General features: G+C 37.3%; 1 protein-coding gene across 19 annotated transcripts in view; it reads left to right on the plus strand.

Annotated features, from left to right (window-relative positions):
- UNC79 (unc-79 subunit of NALCN channel complex) overlaps positions 1 to 21,238 on the plus strand; it is a 96,537-nt gene that overhangs the window by 25,649 nt on the left and 49,650 nt on the right. For all 19 annotated transcript variants that reach the window (XR_014883736.1, XR_014883737.1, XM_085225536.1 and 16 more), the window contains 16 exons: positions 730 to 960; positions 2,813 to 3,003; positions 4,023 to 4,146; positions 4,738 to 4,878; positions 6,144 to 6,365; positions 6,901 to 7,128; positions 7,823 to 7,964; positions 8,354 to 8,433; positions 8,518 to 8,666; positions 9,848 to 10,005; positions 10,354 to 10,535; positions 10,962 to 11,163; positions 12,753 to 12,932; positions 13,933 to 13,998; positions 17,014 to 17,300; positions 20,273 to 20,455. Coding sequence is in view for 17 of the 19 variants with exons in the window: in XM_085225536.1 (XP_085081662.1) it covers positions 730 to 960; positions 2,813 to 3,003; positions 4,023 to 4,146; positions 4,738 to 4,878; positions 6,144 to 6,365; positions 6,901 to 7,128; positions 7,823 to 7,964; positions 8,354 to 8,433; positions 8,518 to 8,666; positions 9,848 to 10,005; positions 10,354 to 10,535; positions 10,962 to 11,163; positions 12,753 to 12,932; positions 13,933 to 13,998; positions 17,014 to 17,300; positions 20,273 to 20,455 (2,766 nt within the window). In the remaining 2 variants the exon portion in view is untranslated. The remainder of the gene's footprint in view (positions 1 to 729; positions 961 to 2,812; positions 3,004 to 4,022; positions 4,147 to 4,737; positions 4,879 to 6,143; positions 6,366 to 6,900; positions 7,129 to 7,822; positions 7,965 to 8,353; positions 8,434 to 8,517; positions 8,667 to 9,847; positions 10,006 to 10,353; positions 10,536 to 10,961; positions 11,164 to 12,752; positions 12,933 to 13,932; positions 13,999 to 17,013; positions 17,301 to 20,272; positions 20,456 to 21,238) is intronic.

The raw sequence follows: 21,238 nt of genomic DNA on the forward strand, positions 1-21,238 counted from the left end.
CAGTGCAGTAACCTGACTTGAAACATTCTCCTTCTCCTTAGAAGGTAGAAAGCTCAAACAGCAGGTCATTAAAGGCTTAAAATGTGCCTGCTCTGTGATTTGAGGTACAAACTTTGTCTCTGATTTGGAATAGTCTTACAGTGCAGACATTGTTTAGAAAAAAAAAAAAAAAGAAAGTTTGGAGACAGGGAGAAAATTACTATTAATCATTTTACAGGTATTTTTGAAGGCTTAAAATTCATATTCCTGCCCCAAATGAGACAAAAATCAAAATTGGTATCCTCTTATAGAGCAAAGATCACTGATTATACCAACTTAATATCTTCTTTCATGGCTTTTTTTTTTTTTTTTAAACTCTTGATTTGGTATAATCTTTTTAATTTCTACATTTTATATATTTATATTTGGGTCATATTTTACTGGACATTAGATTACCTTCTGAAAAGAGAAATGATTTTAAAACTCAAACCAGAATGTTTCAGTTTGTCAAAGCATAGTTTTGATTATTTTCAGTGTTAAAAAAAGAGAAAAAATAAATGCTTTTTTCCCCCCTTCTTATTGTTATTCTCTAGTTATGGAAATATTTTGTCAATTATCCTGTGCCAAATTCAAAGCTAATCAGCTCGGTTATTCTGCACCCGTGTATCTCTGAGAACATGCAAAATACAGTAGACAAATACTTTCATTTCTAGAATGAAAGGTGAGAAACTTTGTACTTCTGTCTTGCAGGTGAGCCTTTGCACTCCCAGTGAGAATACACCCACAGAGAGTTTAGCAAGGCTGGTTAGCATGGTGTTTCAGTGGTTTCACTCTACAGCTTACATGATGGATGATGAAGTTGGTAGCCTGGTTGAAAAGCTCAAACCCCAGTTTGTTACCAAGTGGTTGAAGACAGTTTGTGATGTCCGGTTTGATGTCATGGTTATGTGCCTCCTTCCTAAACCAATGGAGTTTGCCAGGGTAAGAATAATTTATCTGAAGGTTTATTTAGTTGCCACAGACATTATAGTAAACTGGATAAAGACTATTTCCCCCTCAACCCTATCAGGAGAGAAGAAATCTCATTGGTAAAGGAGTAGTAGAGTTCAGGAATTTTTCCTCTTCATAGCTTTTCAAGTTCCATTCTGCCAGAAACGGGGAATTATTTACAGTGATATGAAGACAAAGTGGAAGAATATTACAGAGATTGAAAGATACTGTGCATTTTCGATAGCTCGACACATCTTCGTTATGCGCTAAAGCACACATTACAGAAATAAGGTGTCACTTGCCAGCTTCCAGGTATTACCTTCTTCTTTACTAGTCTGCTTTACTGTTATGTAAAGCGACTCGGGAGACTCATCTGCCATGGTTTGCATTATTATTAATGGCGAGAGAGACACTTATCTGGAAGGTCATTAAGGGGGCATCAGTGAGACCCCTTGCTTGAATAACTCCTTGAAGGAGCCTTCCTCACTTTCTGCCCTTTAGTTATGAAACAGAAATTGCCTTAACATGAATAGTAGAAGCATGCATCAAAATTAGATACGTGAATATTCATCTATAGAAAATGAAGCATCAGGATTAAATTAGGAATTTTATGTTTGTTAGGGGTGTAAGGCAGACTTTCCACATTTATCACTGCCAGCTACACTCGTTCTTTTGTAAGCTTTGGAGATGACTTTTATTTTATGATCTCCTTATGAGTAATGTCAGATGGACGAGTTCATTTTAATTCCTACAATTTGGTAGTTAGTGTAGGAAGTGTCATCTGGACTTGATACACTACATCATCAGATATAATGTGTTTATCTATGGATTTTTCATGACCTCACATATAGAATTTGCTATACATGTGCAGACCACCCTGTAAATAACTCTGAACCATCTCTTTGAAGGTAGACCTTGACTGTGGGAGGGTTGGAGGGCAGCTGAGGGAATCTGGGAGGTGAATGGATTCACTGGGTGTTAGAAATGAAGAGATCTGGGCTTTGAGGTTAAAGAGGGGAGGAAGGGCTGAACATTATGCTGCAGTGTGTTGTGGACCTTTTTCTTGGATCTTATTGGGCCTTGTCTTGGATCCAGCCCTTTTCAAACTTTCATAAACCCTACTGCAATGCTGAGAATGAGTTTAACAACTTGCCAGAAATGCAAGGGTCCACTGGAACAATAAGAAAAAACAGCCATGAAATGAGCTGTGATGAATGGAGTTAAAAATATTTTGTTGGCTGAGAGTACTAGTAGTTGCTGCCAAAACAGCAGGCATCTCTAGAGCCATTAAGGAACAGCAGATGTGAGCTGAGGTCAGTTAGAATAATTAGTCTCCGTAGACCAGTTACTTATTTACTTGGATTTATACTTTTTGCCTCCAGTAACACAGAAGTTTGTCAAAGAAATAAAAGCAAAACAAGTAAATAAAAAATAAGAGCAGAAGACCTGTTTCAGACCAAACTTTTCAAAATAAAGATCCTGCACTGTAGCTGATGGCCCAGAGCAAATAATTAAAGGTACAAGTTTGAGCAAACAAATCTGTCCTTCATTGAAAACTGTAGTCAGTGGGATATTATTCTGTGTCATGACCTGGAAGTGAGCAAAATTATTCTAAATCTTGGACAGTCATTTTTTGAACTATGGCTCAAATGAGAGAAAAAAAAACAATTCAATCACCATGGCTGAATGCTAAGTTTGGGCTGATGGATGCTCATGAACATCCCTCATGATTTCTTGGCTGCAACACACTGAGCAAATTGGTGCTTGTGCTGGACTAATATTTATATAATTATATGGGACTAGAAGTAATGGTCATCAGTATAATTCCTGAAAATACCCACAGGTTGGTGGATACTGGGACAAATCATGTAGTGCTGTGACCCAATTAAAAGAAGGCCTGAATCGAATCCTTTGCTTGATTCCATACAATGTAATAAACCAGCCAGTATGGGAATGTATAATGCCAGAGTGGTTGGAAGCTATAAGGACAGAAGTGCCTGATAATCAACTGAAAGAATTCCGAGAAGTATTAAGGTATGTAGACATTTGTAGAAACCATTTTATTATTACATATGTTGATTATTGAGGGTATTAGTGAAATAAAATGCTGAAAATGAATAAAGAATTCATTCAGCCTACTTTATGCAGTAGACAGTACTGAGTGAATACTTCTGGATTTTTCATGAACTGTATTTAGACTAGAGCACTCAACCTTTGGGAAAGTTTCATTTCATTGTTCTTTGTATCCTTGAATCAGTTCCTTTGTTGAGCAAAGCAGACTTTCAGTGTCTTCAAATAGCATAGTGGAAGAAGCTTCATTTTCCTCCTGGCTAGCTGTTGAGGAGAAATATTGGGGATTAGTAGAGCTGTCACTGAAAAATAGTTGATTTATATTGATTTAACTGCTGTCTTCTCCTGTTGAACAAAAAATTACCAAAATAAGAATGGTGACTGTTGGAGTCATAATTCCGTATTAGCTGTATGCCTTTGACAGCAAAGCTTCACATTGTCTGGCTCTGAAACTAACTGTAAATTTATATTTGTACAGACCGATGAAAACATGTTTAGTGAGAATAAGGAATGGTAGGGTGGTGAGATGAGAAATTTTTCTATATATTGAGTATAGAAATCAAATCAAGTTGGGCATAATATAAGATGTGATACAAATTCTTAAAGTGCATCACTAAATTCACTGTGGTGAGACACTAGAACAACTTGCCCAGATAAGCTGTGGAGGTGATCAAGACCAGGCTGGATGGGGCCACAGGCAGCCTGGTCTTGTGTAGTGGTGCAATCCTGCCCACAGCAGGGGAGTTAGAAATATGTGTTCTTAAGATCCCTTCCAACCCAAGCCATTCAATGATTCTGTGATATGATTCAGTCAGAATGGATGGCATCAGCACTGTAGCTCAACTCCCCTGGAGAATGGGGATGGCGGTAAGATTCCAGAAGCATCATGAGTGCTAATTGTGAGATTGCCTTTCTCCTAGTTTTCTGTTATACCTTACCATGACAACATGTCAGTGATGCTCTACTTTTGTCCTACTTTTCAGCAAAATGTTTGACATTGAACTTTGCCCTCTCCCTTTCTCCATGGAAGAGATGTTTGGCTTCATCAGTTGTCGATTCACAGGGTATCCAGCCTCTGTGCAAGAACAAGCATTGCTTTGGTTGCATGTAAGTGTCTTCTTTTAATAAGTCAGCAAAGGCCATTTTACCTGAGTAATCATGTATTCAGAATTTTCAAGTAAAGTACGATTCTTGCCGATTTTTCTTGCTCCTACTAACGGTTATGACAAGTTTGGATGAACTTATATTAGGTGACAAAGTAGGTAGTGATATTCCCACAGTTATAGGCAGATAACCAATGTTGTCAGTATATTGGCATCTGTAGGCAATCTAGCTGAATTAGAATAAATATAGGAATTCTATTTTAGGTAATAATCAAGATAGTAACTAGTTATTCATACAACTATTTTTAATATTTCTGCTTCACAGAAACATTTTGTGCATAAAACTGATCTCAATGTACACTAAGCAATGTGTGATCAAATATTTTGAAAATATGGTGTTTTTTTGACAGTTCTCTTTTGCCTTGATTTGAATAGAAACCTAAAATTCGCAGCTCACCTGACTGTATTCCAAAATTAAATGCATGCAACTTGCTGATCTGAGGATCATGTGATATATATATGCTTATAGAGTAGCTGGCATTTTTATCAATCTTGAAACTTATCTTTTTCTTTTTTACTTATTGTCTTTCCTCAGGTGTTATCTGAGCTTGATATTGTTGTTCCTCTTCAGTTACTAATCAGCATGTTTTCTGATGGAGTTAATTCTGTGAAGGAATTAGCAAATCAAAGAAAATCTAGAGTCAGTGAACTGGCAGGAAATGTTGCAGCTCGGAGGGTAATGGTTGTTTCTCCCGCATGGGTTTTTTTTATTTCTTTTATTTTTATTTTTATTTTTTGCTTAGAACAGTTATCCTAATAGAATGCATGTGAAGAATTAAAGTCATTTTTCAGTATGGTAACATTTGATTGGAGCCCCAATACAAAATTTGAGAGTGAAATAAAATTTATGTGACTTCTTCAGTTAATACTTCTCTGTCAAGTGGTCACTGTAAAGAGAATGCAGGTAGGAGTTAACTGCAGTTTTTCATCAGTGAACTCAGATGGGATTTTTTTTTTGAGCGTTTGTCATGGTATATTTTCTAACTATTTTCGTTCTTTTCATTTGATTTTAATATCTGTTAACAATGTTTTCTATGGACAACTGGTCACCCAGAGTAATTTTTTTTATTTTGATTCATGTTTGATGGGCTAGGATGATTTGGGGGGGATGACAGAAGAATTTTTTTTTTTTTGCCTGTATTTTTCCCCCTCCAAGAAATGTAAAACTTTCTATAAAGAAAATTAGTTTGTCAAAAGCTTATGATCTGTTAAAATATATATATATATTTACAAATATGTAGGCATTAATACACTTGTACTGACGGGACTAACTTTCTAGTCGTCTTCTCTGAAGTACTTTGTGGACAGAAGAAACAGTGTTAAAAGATTATATCTTTAGATTATAGATCTACAGCATCTAGGCAGTTGATGATCCTTCATGTGTAGTCCTCCTACATTCCAATGTAGCTCAGCAGAGAACACTTATACAACTTGTTCATGACCACTTATAAACTAAATAGAAAAATTGGACTATACAGTAATCCAGACCCTAGCTGGTCTAAAGATAGTCCTTGTGTAATCTAACCATATATTTCCTTGAAACATTTAGAGGTTCTGAGAGTGTTGTAAGGGGCCTGTGATGGTGTGAACATAAATTCATACAGAAATGCACATCTTACTGTTGTTATGCCTATTTCATTTACAGCTACTCATATTCTTGGTATAGCCATAATTATGCTATTGTCTTGAAATACTCTCTATTAGCTTCCTGCTATTGAAGCTGATATCCCTGAGGCAAGCCACTGTAACCTGATGGCCACTTTATTACTAGCACCAATTTTCTGTTTTATTTATGATGATGCAGGTTAAAAAATAAATAAAAGCTACCGAAAGGAATAGTAAAGCTGTCAAAATTCTTGACATTTTCCCTAGTCTCGTATAGAATAAGATTGTTTAAATGCTTCGTATTCATTTGAACATGTTTACTTTATGTGTCTTCAGGTAAGCGTTGCTTCTGACCCTGGTCGCAGAGTTCAGCACAACATGCTGAGTCCTTTCCCAAGCCCCTTCCAGAGCCCATTTCGAAGTCCTATACATAGTCCTTTTCACAGTCCCTTCAAGAACTTTGGGCATCCTAGTGGAAAGGCAATTGATTTTGACTGTGAGGATGATGAAATGAATCTTAATTGCTTCATTTTGATGTTCGACCTCATCTTGAAGCAGGTACTCATGGAAGAAAAATATCCATATTTAGGGACACTGAAGTTCTGTAGTCACTTTCGTCTCTCTAATCCTGTATTGAAACTCTTTCTGATGAGGGACTATGACAAAATATAAGGCATTTAAATTTTTCTACAGCTTTCATGTGCCTTCACCTATATAAGAGTTAAGGGTTCATGGTCAGTGAAGAGAATGTAGACACCTCCACGTTGTGTTAAGCGTCTCATATGAGTAAAATGAGCTTAGGAGATGTGCTTTTTCTACAGGCTAGAAGAAGTTTGTTCACAGGCTTAGATTAGATGCGTTATTTTTGGTTACCTAAAGTTATACATTGAAAATTCAGATCCAACTGTTTTGAGTAACAGTCTCCAGGTAATGTTAATTGTCCTGTACTTGAAATTGTTTATTTACCTTCAAAACCTTACTCCAGCTGTTCAGTCTTGGGCTTGAACATTGGAAGAAATGTAGGAAGAGGCAGAACACTTAGGGCTGTGGTTTCTGAAGAAATATTAAATCCTTACTCTTTTCACTTTTTCAGATGGAACTCCAGGATGATGGTGTCACTTTGGGCTTAGAGAACAGTATTTCAAAAGATATAATATCCATCATAAACAATGTGTTCCAAGCACCCTGGGGTGGTTCTCACACATGTCAGAAAGATGAAAAAGCAGTTGAATGTGGTCTGTGTCAGTCCAGCATTCTGTGTTACCAGCTGGGTTTTGAGCTGCTGGAACAACTTGCTCCAAAAGAAGAAATCAGACTAGTGGTAAGTACAATAACCTGTATTACTGGCATGCTGAAACTCTTATTTGTTATTCTCATTACATTGTGCACAAGGGAGCAAAGCTGCACTGACATTTGGTGTGGAACATTTGGGAAGTTAAAGCAAAAATGCCACTGAATTTAAAATCTCCTACGGTTCAATTTATTCAGAGAACACAAGGAAGATGGCAATATTCCTTCAGTGTGAACTCTTCTCCCTGTCAATGCTGTCCACTTTGGAACTACACTCGTATGATACTATTTTAAATAAAATGTGAAACATTAACACCTAGTGCTTTTCATCTTCCTTTAAAGACTAAGAGTAGATACTTTCAAATAAATTAATGATTTTGAATAGAAGGAGGCAACTTGAAATGTCTTAGTTCTTGCTTGATTGTTGAAAATGCTCAGAAAAGAAGACAGGTTTGTGGATCCAGAGGCTTGAGGATACTCCTCAGCAGCCATTAAGTGTGATCACTTAAATCCATGTCTGAAACATGACCTTATTGTCAGAATGCAGTTGCTGATGCAGGATTTTAGATTTAGATAATTTGAATACACCAGTTTACATGAAAGCTAGACAATCTCTGACTCATTTGGGCTCAGCTTGTCCACACAAAATGTTACTAACAGCAAGATATGGCCTAATGTATTTAGAAAACATCAATAAATGAATTTAACTTATTATGTTCTTAAAGGAGCCCACAGATAACCTTGAGGATAGTCTTCTGTATACTAGACCTGAGTTTATTATAGGAACTGAAGGAGAAGAGGAAGACAAATCAGCACCAAAACATGGGGAAAACCCAGGGAATCACACAGAGACCACGGAAAATACTGGTAGGTTTGGTGAGAAGACTGAGTATTTACATTAGGCCTTGAAAGAAATATTTCATTCATACAGAATACAAGGTTTTGAAGCAGTTTTTCAGAAGGCACAATATGTAGTCACTTTTCTTTTCACACATTTTATTCTTTCAGCATATCAACAGAAGACTGTATTATGTTTGTAGTAGGTGTTTTTGACTCAAAAAGTGTTGGCTTTGTGAACATATCAAGTAACAAAAACATTGGATGCCAAATTCTGTGCAGCTGTAAGTTTACTGATGTCAGTGTTACTATGGCAAGAACTAATTTGCTTCTGATTACTTTCACATTCTTTAGTTTCACTTTGAATCCACAAATGAGAGGACTTTAACAGCAATTTATGTAACTTACATTTTTAACAGCGATAAAGAATGATACAGAAAGAAAATTTTGTTATCAGCAACTTCCAGTTACCTTGAAGCTCATATACACTATACTGCAGGTAAAATTATTTATTTGTTTGTTTAGCTTGAATTTTCACGTAAGTGGTTTTGCTGTGTTGAGAATAGTGCCTCTGCTTACACAGGAAATGTCAAGATTTGAAGAACCAGACATTCTTTTTAACATGCTGAACTGTCTGAAGATTCTTTGTCTTCATGGAGAATGCCTGTATATAGCAAGAAAGGACCATCCGCAATTTCTTGCTTATATTCAAGATCATATGCTGATTTCAAGGTAGTTGTTTATTACACATTTTATCTTCATACTTAATTGATTCCCAAATAAACATTCATTGTGACTGCAAAGAATTTGAAGGTTTAATAGGGAAAATTGATTCCCAAATAAACATTATTGTGACTCCAAAGAATTTGAAGGTTTAATAGGGAAAATTAATGAAGTGTGTTAGAGAACTGTGGAAAGGTTAAGAAGCTGTGTAAATATTCTATCTAATGTGCCCTACATATAGAACTGAGATACCCTGCCTTGTCCAGTTCCATATTTACTTGAGCATCTCTAGCCCTATCAGAGGTGAACATATAGCTGGGCGAAAGATAAAATAATTATTTTTATTTAAGTAGTGTTTCTATATATATATATTTTTTTTTCCCCAGAGAAATGGGAAAGTATTGGGATCTAGTAAAACATTGATAAGCATTTCATATTGCCCTGCATCTGCTTGAAGCAAGTGCTGGTGTTGCTCAGTTCGCTATACTTCATCAGTTTGACATGCTATACTTCAAGAGAAATAGGATTCAAATTCCAGTAGTTGTCCGAATCCTCCTTCGGGCCATAGTCACACTTTAAAAGCGGTAGTGAAACATTTCAACAAGAAGAGAACAAAGTGTTGCATAGGAACCAAATATGAGACCACCCAGCCCACTGTTGAAATGAGGGTGTGTAGTCTTAAGTATTACAACTCTCATACTGATGGCCCAAATTGATTTAAAATGAAGTATACAACTGACTTAAATCTCAGAGTTATTTTTCTTTTATATTATCTCAAGAAGGCTTTTTTTTTTCCAAGAAAAAAAACTGCAATGATAGCTTTATCAAAAAATAAATTTTGCAGAAAGAATTTTACATCACAGTGGTTTGTGGATGCACATAATTCATGATGGCAAGACTGTTCATGTGGCTCAAATGCCATGAATTAGTTAAAGTTTTGATAAATCTGAAGTGTTTCAATGTAAGGAATTTCTAGACCTGGATTTTCAAGAAAAAATGTTGAATTTAAAGACTTCCAAGTAGCTCTATTCACATATAAGCAACCCTATAGCGTTCACATGAAGGTCTATGACAGCTCATAGAGATTCTACTGAAAAATGCATTCACTAGTAATACAGTGTGGACATTTCAAAGTAAAGATGTCAAGAGAAAGCTCCTATAAACAGTCTTTGTATTTTTGGTCTTTCCAGCTTATGGGGAGTTGTGAAGTCTGAGTTCTCTCAGCTTTCTTCCCTGGCAGTCCCACTGGTTCTTCATGCACTTTCACTTCCTCATGGAGCTGATATTTTCTGGACAATCATAAACAGCAATTTCAACAGCAAAGACTGGAAGATGAGGTTTGAAGCAGGTAGGCCTGGAAAACATACTGTTTGATCTTTGTTGCTTTCCTGAAGAGGTAGAGCTTTCTCCGCTGCAAGTGAGGAAACATGTAATGGAAGATTATCTTTTAGCTGGTTTGAAGAGCTTGGGAGATAGTGTGGTGCAAAACAATGGCACTAGAATAAGGGAGAACATAAGGCATTATGGAAAATCAAAGCAAAACCAAAATCATGATAACATCTCCCAGCTATTTTTTGTTGTAACTTTCTAAATGTGCTTACTTCTAGGAGAGGTGTACTAATCAAAACACAGAAGACATAAAGAAGCCATTGCTTAAGTTAATATTAATATTTTCTTTCTCTGGGGGCTGCTACAGTGGAGAAGGTGGCTGTATTGTGCAGATTTTTGGATATCCACTCTGTGACAAAAAATCACCTACTGAAGTACTCTTTGGCTCATGCATTCTGCTGTTTCCTGACTGCTGTGGAAGATGTCAACCCAGCAGTAGCTACAAGAGCTGGATTATTACTTGACACCATAAAGAGGCCAGCTTTACAGGTAGTTTCATTATATGGAAAAATGCATTCAAACAGAATCTGCATTTTCTCCCAGTGTTTGGAGTGCTTCAGGTGTACAGCGTCGCAGTCATTGCTAGAACTTCTTCAAACAAGCTTTGTGGGTTTTTGAATCAAATGTGTAGTAGGGCAGGACATTTGCCCATGCTTTTGTATTCCTCAAAACCTTGGAAATTTCTCCTTTCTAAATATAATTTATCTCCTTACCTACCTAACTTTTCCATTGATAGTTGAAGCATTAGCCCTCATTTAAAGGAGTAGGAAAAAAGGACCTAAACCTTTATCCCATACAAATAGTCAGAAATTAGAGTTTTGTCATGCCTTTGCTTTAAAAAAAAAGAAAAAAAAAAAAGTTTATAGTCTTCACATCTCAGTACTGTTTTTTGTTTTTTTTTTTTTTCCTCCTTAGGGTCTTTGTCTCTGCCTTGATTTCCAGTTTGACACAGTTGTCAAGGACAGGCCCACAATTCTCAGTAAGCTTTTGCTACTTCATTTTCTAAAAGCGGATATTCCAGCTTTGAGCTGGGAGTTCTTTGTGAATCGCTTTGAGACCTTGTCTCTGGAAGCACAGCTTCATCTGGACTGCAACAAAGAATTCCCTTTCCCAACAAGTAAGCAGCGTCCAAATCAATCTGACCACCTTTTATGAGCTTCTGGAATTTCAGCTGCTTGGAAGGGTCTAAGGGAGGTGTAGACCTCCCTTGTCTAAGCTATCTGAAACTTTCAGGCTAGAAGAGAATAACTCAAAGAGCACTTTTTGTCTGCCTAAATACAGCCAAGGCTATATTTCATTGTACCTCTGGGCTTCATATTTTATTCTCACTAGGATTTGATTGCCAGTCTTGGCAATTTTTTAAACATGGTCTGTTTCTGTGGCTACTCAACTGCAAACTGCATTATCCCACTGAGTTCTTCTGTGTATGTTTTTATGCTAACAGCATGCTATTCTCAAAAGTCTGCATCATGCCTGTCGCTGTTCTGTAATGGTCTGTACAGGGATAGCCGTAGGAGTTGCATGGTCCTTGAACATAAACAAATGCACTGGGGCACAGCAAAAGAAGTACACGAACTCCCAGCCAGTGCTTGGTTAGCTGTTCGTGTACTGATGAACAAAATTGTTTGTAAATTTTGTCCTGTTCATGCTTGATTTTTTGGATGCATACCATGCCTTTCTCCATTGACTAGTGGAGGCTAAAAATAAATTCGTGCATTACTGTTTAATATGTTGAATAATTAAAAACTTCCTTAACTAAGTGTTGGACTGTGAGGCACATCTTTTTCTATCTGATTTGCCTGAAGGAGATTAGGAACAGCTGTTTGGACACATGTGTCCCTCAGCAGCTTAATGCCTTCTCCCACACTTGCATGAAGGCCTAAGAAAGCCCAGGTGCTGCTACTGCATCCATGTAATGAATGTAGGTAGAATAAGTATTTTCATCTTTGTATGTGAGTAGCTTGACCCAAAGCAGAGGGCTGAGGCCTGAGAAGGGAATCTCAGCACTAGTTTCTTTCTCCTCTAGCTGCAGATGTGGACTTAAAAAGTATTTTTTAAGATTCTCTTGAGCCTTTCTCTGTCCTCTGAAAGACGTAAGTGGTGCAAGAGATGGGGTCACTGGATTCGGTCACTTACATAATAAACCTCTGTGTTTGAATGCACAATAGACATAAGTATAAAAAAATGTTAGAGACTTCATTCAGACATGCAATGGTACTGCTAATAACAAACTATAAAAACATAATCGCCTTCACAGAATTTTGGAGGAACCGTTCAGATCCAGGATGATTAGGTGTAGGCAGAACATGAGATTAGTCTGAGACAAAACTATATGCCACGTTTGGTAAGACTGCAGTAAGTGTGATCATACTTGTGAGATTTCTGCCATTTTAAATAGGGAGCTCCTCATATTTCTTTAGCCTGAAATTCAGATTTTTAGTCCAAGAGCCTTTTTCCAGTCTTCTTTTCCAGAAAGAAGATAGAAGGGACACCATTACTTTTTAACACAGTTAAGCTCTTTGGGATTTTATGGGTTTCAGAATGAGAACATGCAATTGAGTTCCTTGCAGATGGACCCCTTGAACCCATATGAATCTTTCTTGACTTCAGTGGGACTGGGGGCCCAGTTGCATTTGGCACTTGGCAGCACTAGGGCCTCACCATGCTGTGGAATGAATCCTAACTTGGTCAATTGCATTTGCAAAGCTATCACTGCTGTCCGGACAAATGTCGCCAACCTCAGTGATGCAGCAATGTGGAAGATCAAGAGGGCTCGTTTCGCACGTAATCGTCAGAAGAGTGTGCGTTCCCTGAGGGACAGTGTGAAGGGACCAGTGGAGTCAAAGAGAGCGCTCTCCCTTCCAGAAACCTTAACCACCAAAATTCGTTGAGTATCTATTTATGTTTTTGTCTCCCTTAGGATTGTATCCTATTGTTGGGTACACAACGGAATTGTCAGTATTTCTCCAAATAGGATAGCAAAACTAGGTTTCCGATCAATTTGGGCAGTATTCAGATATTATTAGTGAGTTTGACAAAGAATATTGACAAACATTATACCTATGATCTGTTTAAAATATCAGAAAAAAATGCTCCAAAACTAGTTTGTGGATGCATCTTAATTTTTAATTGTGGTTAATACACAGTGATTTTGTCTAAATCAATACATTTATGGAAAAATTCAATTGTTACTAATTTATTAATTGTAATTACCCATCAGTGTATGCAGCATATGCTTAGGAATTTTAAAAACAACGGTTAATGAATCAAATGTAGATGTCTTCAGAATTCCTTTGTGAATAAAATTACAAGATCATATCCATGCAACACATTCTTCCTGCCAGTTTGTGTAGGAGGGCCTAGGTGATGGAAAATCTTAAGCCTCTATGAAGCAATGTACACATATTTTTCCAAGCAAAACTAAAGCTTGAACATACTCTTTTAGAGAATTTTACAAACATGGATTTGTATTCAGATTGGACCTCTTCCATTGCTCCTACCCACATATTGACAACAGACAAAATGTTAAAACTTGGATGTTAGTGAACTGCTATATGATTTATTTTCTTCAAACCAGGCAGCACTGTATATTGGGACTCTTATGTAATCCTTCTTGACTGATTTCTGATCCTGCACAGGTGTTCCTGTGTGATGACACTTCCACCAGAAAAAACTGAATGATCGAGAGAACTAGAGTTACAGTACATGGTGTAACATTTCAAATGGTTACACTCATTGCCTTGACAACACTGCATGAGCAAATGGACATAAATATGCTAGTACTGAATGTATGCTGAAGCGTAAGACATGAATACGATTTACTTAAACAGTTGTGTTTTTTTTTTTTGTTGTTTGTTTGTTGTCGTTGTTTTTTAATTTTTTTAAGCTGTGAGCTTGACCAGACATGAGCAGTCTGCTCCAGCACTTGGCGGAACACCAGAGCAAACACCAGGTGGGTTTGAAGTGAGTGTTTTGATGAAACAGGCAAATGAAGTACTGGCTTGCTGGCTCCTGAGAAAACCCTGTGCAAGTTGTAAGCTATCTAAAAGTCACAACATAGTTCCAAAGGGTGTAGTTTCTTGTTTTGTTCTAGATTTGCCCTTTGTTGTACTTAGTAGTTCAGGTCTGGAGAGAGGTTGTTCAGAAGCAATCATCTATTGCTGCCATTGGTCTCATTCTCTGGTCTCATTGTTCCTGAAAATAGCATATCTTTAGTATGGTGGCACCATGGGTTATTTGTGTTCAGCCTGATCTTTGATGTCTGGATTGTTTTTGATTGTAGTTATTACTCTTTTCCATGCTGTATACTTACAGATGTTGTAAGTCCATTATTTTATATTTACTGACAACTTTTTTGTCAGGTGTGCATAGAATAGTTAGTTCAGCAGGGTTCAAGTAAGTACATAGTCTTTAAACAATTATGATTTGCTGACAGTTCTTGTTCTGGCTAGACCTTTGTAGACTGACCAATTGGAAGTGAAATTCCTCTGATTCATCTCTTTTCACATTAATTTCTCAGAACGTGCAATATTTCCAACCAACACAACTTCAGAATCAGAACTGATTGTCTTATTGGGTGATTAGTTAAACAGGAGAATCTTGCCACTGTGGCTGCTGACCAAGTGCTGTGGAATGGACTGGGAGAGTCTCAGAATTAGCACTGGTTATACTACTATTAAGCTAACCCAGTGAGACTTAGAAATCAACCAGTTCATTACATAATATGTATGCAGGTTGTCACTGACAATGAAATCATAGTGTGAAGAGGAGAGATATCAGCAAATGATTGTTGCTCATTTAATGATACCATTCATCTGCTATAGGTGGAGCTTAAAGAAACTTGTCACATTAGAAGTGTCAGTCTCACGGTAGGCATTGTTAACCATTGTGATTTTGTTAAATATGTTTTGTTATTTCAGACTTTCAGCTTTTGAGTTCCAGGCTCACCTAATTAGTGGCTTTCACCAAAAGATACATATAAAACATTGCAGGTAGACAGTAAATATTGATGTGAAAAAAAATCTGAAAATGCAATTCAAGGTTATCACAGATGCCTTCAAAATTAGAAGACAAATGGCTGTCCCTCTGCTCCTGCCCAGCATTTATAAATTCTCTGAAATCTTAATTTTGTTTTTTGAAGGTTTGACTCACGGTTTTTAACTCCTTGCATTGACAGTACTGAGCATATCTTCTGAGGGATGAATCAACTCCTAAACACAGTCTGTACATCTGTTATAGAAAAGCATTTATTTTTTTGTATACCACTTGAATGAACTAGTTCTTATACTCATCTGTTTTTATTTCTAGATCTAGAACTAATCTTTGTATAATACAAGATCATACTTTGAGTTAATCTTGCTTGTAGGTTCTGTTCTAGAAACTTCAATTTTAACAGTTCTTTCAATAAGGGTTATTTCCAATAATTGACAGGATTCATATATTATTAAATGAGTACAAGTAGATCATCTTGTAATTCTGCTTCATACCAGCTTGCTTTATCACAGTTATTCACTGTTAGACAGACTTATAAGCACACATCAGAAAATCCAACTGATACATTTTAGCAAAAATTTTAGTTAGCAGCAATAGTATTTACAGAACAAATTAAAAATAGTGATGTAAGAAAAACTTAATTTTAGTGTTTCCCTCTTTGATTCTGTCAAAATAGTATTATCTGTTCTCTTTCTTGATTATCTCAGACAGAATAATTTTTATTGCACATAGGACGCGTTTTATTTATACAGAAATGTTTCGTTTAAATGACTATTTTAAAATAGAAGTAGTTAGAATAATATTCCTCACTGTGCTTTAGCCATACACATATTCATAATGATTTAATAAAATAATCTGATACGCTGATGTGTGAAGTAGCTTTTGCTTTCCAAGAACTCCGTTGTTACTGTAGGGGGAACGCTTATTGCTAAAGAACTTTAGTAATAGAAAAGGTGTTACACCGATAGTGAGAAGGAAGAAGAAAACTCTGAAGATAGTTACTAGAGAGTTCTAGTGAGGGCAAGTGGTCTAAAAAGTAATGGGAGATACTATAGTTTAAAAATATGAGATTGCAAATGAAAATACGTGTCCAGTGGCTGTTGCTTGCAGCAAGTCTGCTCTGCTTGAGCAGTGAGAACCAGCACCCTAACTTCCTCGTGCTTAGTATCTTCTAGTCTTTCATATGACAACAGTGCTAAGTATTATTGTTTGATTATTTCTATTCAATATTTATGAAGTAAGTTTTAAACTTCTCTGGGAAAAAGTTACACTACATGGAGTGTCAAACCTAATAAATGATTGTGCCTACGTTTGGCAAAAGTTATTTTAGAAATATATGGACTCGGTATTAAAAGAAAAGTATTTTTGCCTGGAACTTTATCTCCTTTTTACCATTTGATACATTCTCTACTGGCAAAGACTAATGTCCACACTTCGCTGAGGAAAGGCAGAAAATCTTGCCAGCTGAGAATGTGGTGGCCATGAGATTTTATTCTCTTAATGAACATAAATGAAAAGGTATGATAATACTCAGTTTGGCAGAGAGGCACAAAAGGGGCCCGAGGCAACCTGACCTAGTAGGTGACCACTGTGCCTATGGCTGGAGTTGGAACTAGATAGTCTTTAAGGTCTCTTCCAACCCAAGTCAATCTTTGATTCTATGATGGGAAGATAAACAGTTCAGTTAAACACAGGAAAGCTGAGAAATGGAATTTGGTATGCATGGTAGGTATTAATGTGCTGTTAGCTGTTGGACTGGGTGATCTTGGAAGTCTTTTCTAACATTGGTGATTCTATTTTTCTATGATAGTGAGGCAACAGTGAGACACTGCCCTCAGAAATGCATGCCTATCTCTCCTGTGACCTCATCCACGTGGAAATGGGGCAATTAACTCTGGAAGAAATTTGTGGAATATTCTGTATCCTTTTTGCAGTTTTTACATAACTGATACTAATGTTTCTCTTGTAATGATAGGACAACCCTCCCCAGAGAATGATAATACGATAAAAGACTTACTGCCAGAGGATGCTGGGATTGATCACCAGACTGTTCACCAGCTGATCACTGTGCTAATGAAGTTCATGGCAAAGGATGAAAGCAGTGCTGAGTCGGACATCAGCAGCGCTAAAGCTTTCAACACAGTCAAGCGCCATCTGTATGTCCTGCTTGGTTATGATCAGCAGGAAGGATGCTTCATGATTGCACCACAAAAAATGCGTGTTTCCACCTGCTTTAATGCCTTTATTGCTGGAATAGCACAAGTAGGTGAAGGCAATTATCAATTATTGTTTTTTTTTTTTGTTTTTTGTTTTTGTTTTTTTTTTTCCTGCTATTTCTCTTCACCCGTTGTTGAAATGGTGGTAGCACAGCTGCATTTATACCAAAATAATGCCTTCTTTCTTCATCTTCAAAGTAAAGAGAGCTGCAATTTCTTACCTCGTAACGCTTTTCTAAGGCTTGATTCTTACTGATAGAGCAGTTTCTGATCCTAGGATGAAAAATGCTTCATGCTTGCAGAATATTCTTTTTATTTGCGGTGAAGCATCATCAGGTATTGGTGTTTCATAGGCAAAATTGAAGATTTTAATCTATACTGAGTAGCAGCAAATGCATCCTGATTCATTGTCTCGGAGCATCATTTCTGTACATTGTTAATTGGAATGATTCCTCACTTGCACACTTCAAAGCTGATTTGAGTAAAAGTAGTTTCAGGCCTGCTATGGTTTATTGAGTGTCTGGCAGTGGTAATTTAGATCTCTAGACAGTATCTTCCATGTTTTTTTAAATGTGTTTTTGAGGTTTGGATACCCAAACTTCAGTGACCAACACTGATCTGATTTTCAGTTAACACAATCTAAATATCAGTCTCTACCTTCCTTTTCCTCTGTCTTTGAAACATCTCAGGATAGCCAAATTCACAATTTTTGTTTGAAAAGCTTTTCAGCTGAATCCTGCTTCCTTTGAAATGAAATGGAGTTTCAGTAGGCTACATTTTCTGTAGATGTCCCTTCTCGTTGCAGGGGAATCGGAGTAGACGACCTTTAAAAGGTCCCCTCCAACTCAAATGATTCTATGATTCTGTGATTTCCTCCATGTAGCACGCACCAAAACTAACTTGTATTTTGGGAGGATTTTTTTCCTCTAGCTGTAGGGCTGTTTTCAGCTTTTTGTCCTTGAAAGATGTATCTTCCCCTCCCTAGAAGCAGTTTTTTGAAACCAGTTCAGTATTGCCCCACATGGTGGCAATGTTGTACAGTTGTGTTCAGGGGGGAAGTACAGCAGGGGTAGAGCCTAGCTATGCCATTTCAGGCTCTGTATCCCAGGCTGAGTTCTGCTCAGTGTTTGCAGTATTATTTATTCCAGATCTTCCTGTGACATCTTAAAAAATGGATCTGCTCAGTTAAGACACATCTGCATTACATTATGTGCTGCGTTAAGGCCGAGTTCTGTCTTCCTTGTATGGATGATTTTTTCCTAACTGTGTTATATAATTGTATGTCATCCTGAGAGGACAAGGCACGCTGCAGGGAAGAACCATATTTGGTGATTATATGTCATCTATTCAACAGGGTAACCACACAAAGATAGACAGAGCATTTATCTGTTTAGGTATATGCACATAACAATAAAATTTGAGGCAACTGTGCATCAAACTAGAGAATTTTGCAGGGACTAAACTTTAGTCATCTTGTTCAGGAGGAAATTTGAGAGATAGGCTTTGTGTTCATAAATTAGACCCATCCCTTTCTTGTAATAAAAGCAAAATCAGAACATGAAGACCTGAAGGAAATGGATGATGTGCATGAAACATTTGTGTCTGTTTAGATGGACAAGTACCCTGTTAAAGCACCAAATCCACTTAAACTGCGGGAAGGCGACAGGGGGGTGTGCTGGCGTTAGCTTGCTCTGCTGTTGTACCTTCCTAGACAATAACCATTCTTTGTCAGTGTCAGGGACAAGGATTTTGCGGGTCCTTGAAATTGTCTGATTCAACTACTGTTTCCTGGACATAAAGCTTTAAAGAAAAATCACACAGCAGATTACACAGGTAGGCATCCAGCCAGGTCTCAAATATGTCCAGAGAAGGAGACTCCACAACCTTTCTGGACAGCCTGTTCCAGTGCTTCATTGCTTTCTTCCTTGTGTTAGTATGGAACTTCCTGTGTTGCAGTTTGTGACTGCTGCCCCTTGTTCTACTGTTGCTTACCACTGAAAAGAGTCTGATCACATCAGCTCAACTCCTGCACTTCACATGTTTATAAACAGTGATAAGATACCCTCTCAGCCTTCTCTTCTCCATACTGAAGTGTCCCAGGTCTCAGCCTTTCCTCATATGGGAAATGTTCAAAGCCCTTAATAACATTTGTCACCCTCCACTGCACTCTTTCTGGGAGTTCCCTGTCTTTTTGAACTGCAGAGCCAAGAGCTGGATACTGTACTCCAGATGTGGCCTCACCAGGGCAAAATAGAGGGGGAGGATCATCTCTTTCGACCTGCTGGCCACGCTGTTTTTAGTGCACCACAGGATACCATTGGACTTCTTGGTCATAAGGGCACACTGCTGGCTCATGGCCAAACTGCTGTCCAAAAGGATACCCAGGTCCTTCCCTGCAGGTCAATCTCTAACCTATACTGATGCATGTGGTTATTCCTCCCCAGATGCAAGACTCTACACTTGCTCTTCTTGAAGCTCATCAGACTCCTCTCTGCCCAACTCTCTAGTCTGTCCTGGTCTTGTTAAATGGCAGCACAGTCTTTCAACAAGACCTGGACAGACTGGAGAGTTGCTTCAAAACTGACAAGAAAACAGTGAAAACTGTTAGTACAACATTAATTTAGAAAACAAACCAACTAACAACAAGAAGTAACCCATAATTGCATTGTGTCTGGTAAACATGGGATATATAGAGCATAGTTTTATCTATTAAAGCACAACCAATTTGTGCCATAATATAAGGCTATCCCTGCATGATATATGTTGTGGACGTGACAAAGTATATTAGTATTCTGACTGCGCAGATGGAAAACTTTCAGAATGCATCTTCCTTTGTTTCATTTTACCTATCTAGCTAAAATGAGAGCCTGACAAACTGGCAAAAGTTTTTAATTGATAGTCAGACTACCATAAAAACGTTTGTTTTCACTTAACTGATATGTAAACTGAATTATTTTGCTTTATCGCATCAGTGGAGCTGATTTGGTGAGCTAATCCCTGTGCTGATATTCTTTTCAGGTGATGGACTACAACATCAACCTGGGAAAACACCTTCTTCCTTTGGTGGTGCAGGTGTTGAAATACTGCACTTGTCCTCAGCTAAGGCATTACTTTCAGCAGCCTCCTCGCTGCTCTCTCTGGTCCCTCAAACCTCACATTCGGCAGATGTGGTTAAAGGCTTTACTTGTCATTCTCTATAAGGTGAGTGGTCCCAAAGAGGTGCTGTTTATCTTAAAATTCACACTTAAAAGTGAAATTTATTACATGGAATACCTAACTGTACTGCAAATGAAAGAAGCTGCAAAGTACACCTCTGATTTGCTTACCCTTTGTGTTTAATTTCAGAGCCCAAAGTAATTAGGCTTTCAACTATGCTACCGACCTGTTATTCCTGCTGTCTATATTGTCTTTTCCATAGTTAACTGTGAAGGAAATATATAGGTTTGAAAACTGTAAAATGGTATATAAAGGTTGAAAAATTAGAAAGGTCATAAATAATATTTAGGTTTTTTAGAAACAAATAATAACTTTTAAATGGGGAGTCAGCTTATTAGCTTTTACTCTTTAGTTAAATGATGCTTCTGTGATTGTTGTTAAAATATAGGATGTTTACACCCTGAAACATAGTTGTGAATACTTTTGATATCCTTAACAAAGTTCTTGCAGTTATACAGAACATGCAAGGAAGTGGAGACACTAAAAATGAATGGTACCTGCAAATTGACATACAGCATTTGGAAGATAAGAACTTTTACTTTACTATGTACAATTGGTTTTGCCGTACAAGTCAAGAAAGCAATATATTAAATCTTAATAGGGACTATATTGAAGTATCTGTATGAAGTTGAAAACAGTCCTGCTCCTTACCATGTGTTTAGAAATGTATGATCAAAGGAAGGCAGAGGGCATCCAAGCTGACAATATTCTTGTCATTTTTTCTGTTTTACTGCCTAAATGTTTATCCATGGAGAAAAGTTGAGTTTT

The sequence above is a fragment of the Meleagris gallopavo genome, chromosome 5, assembly GCF_905368555.1.
Source record: "Meleagris gallopavo chromosome 5, MGAL_WU_HG_1.1, whole genome shotgun sequence".
Taxonomy (NCBI): domain Eukaryota; kingdom Metazoa; phylum Chordata; class Aves; order Galliformes; family Phasianidae; genus Meleagris; species Meleagris gallopavo.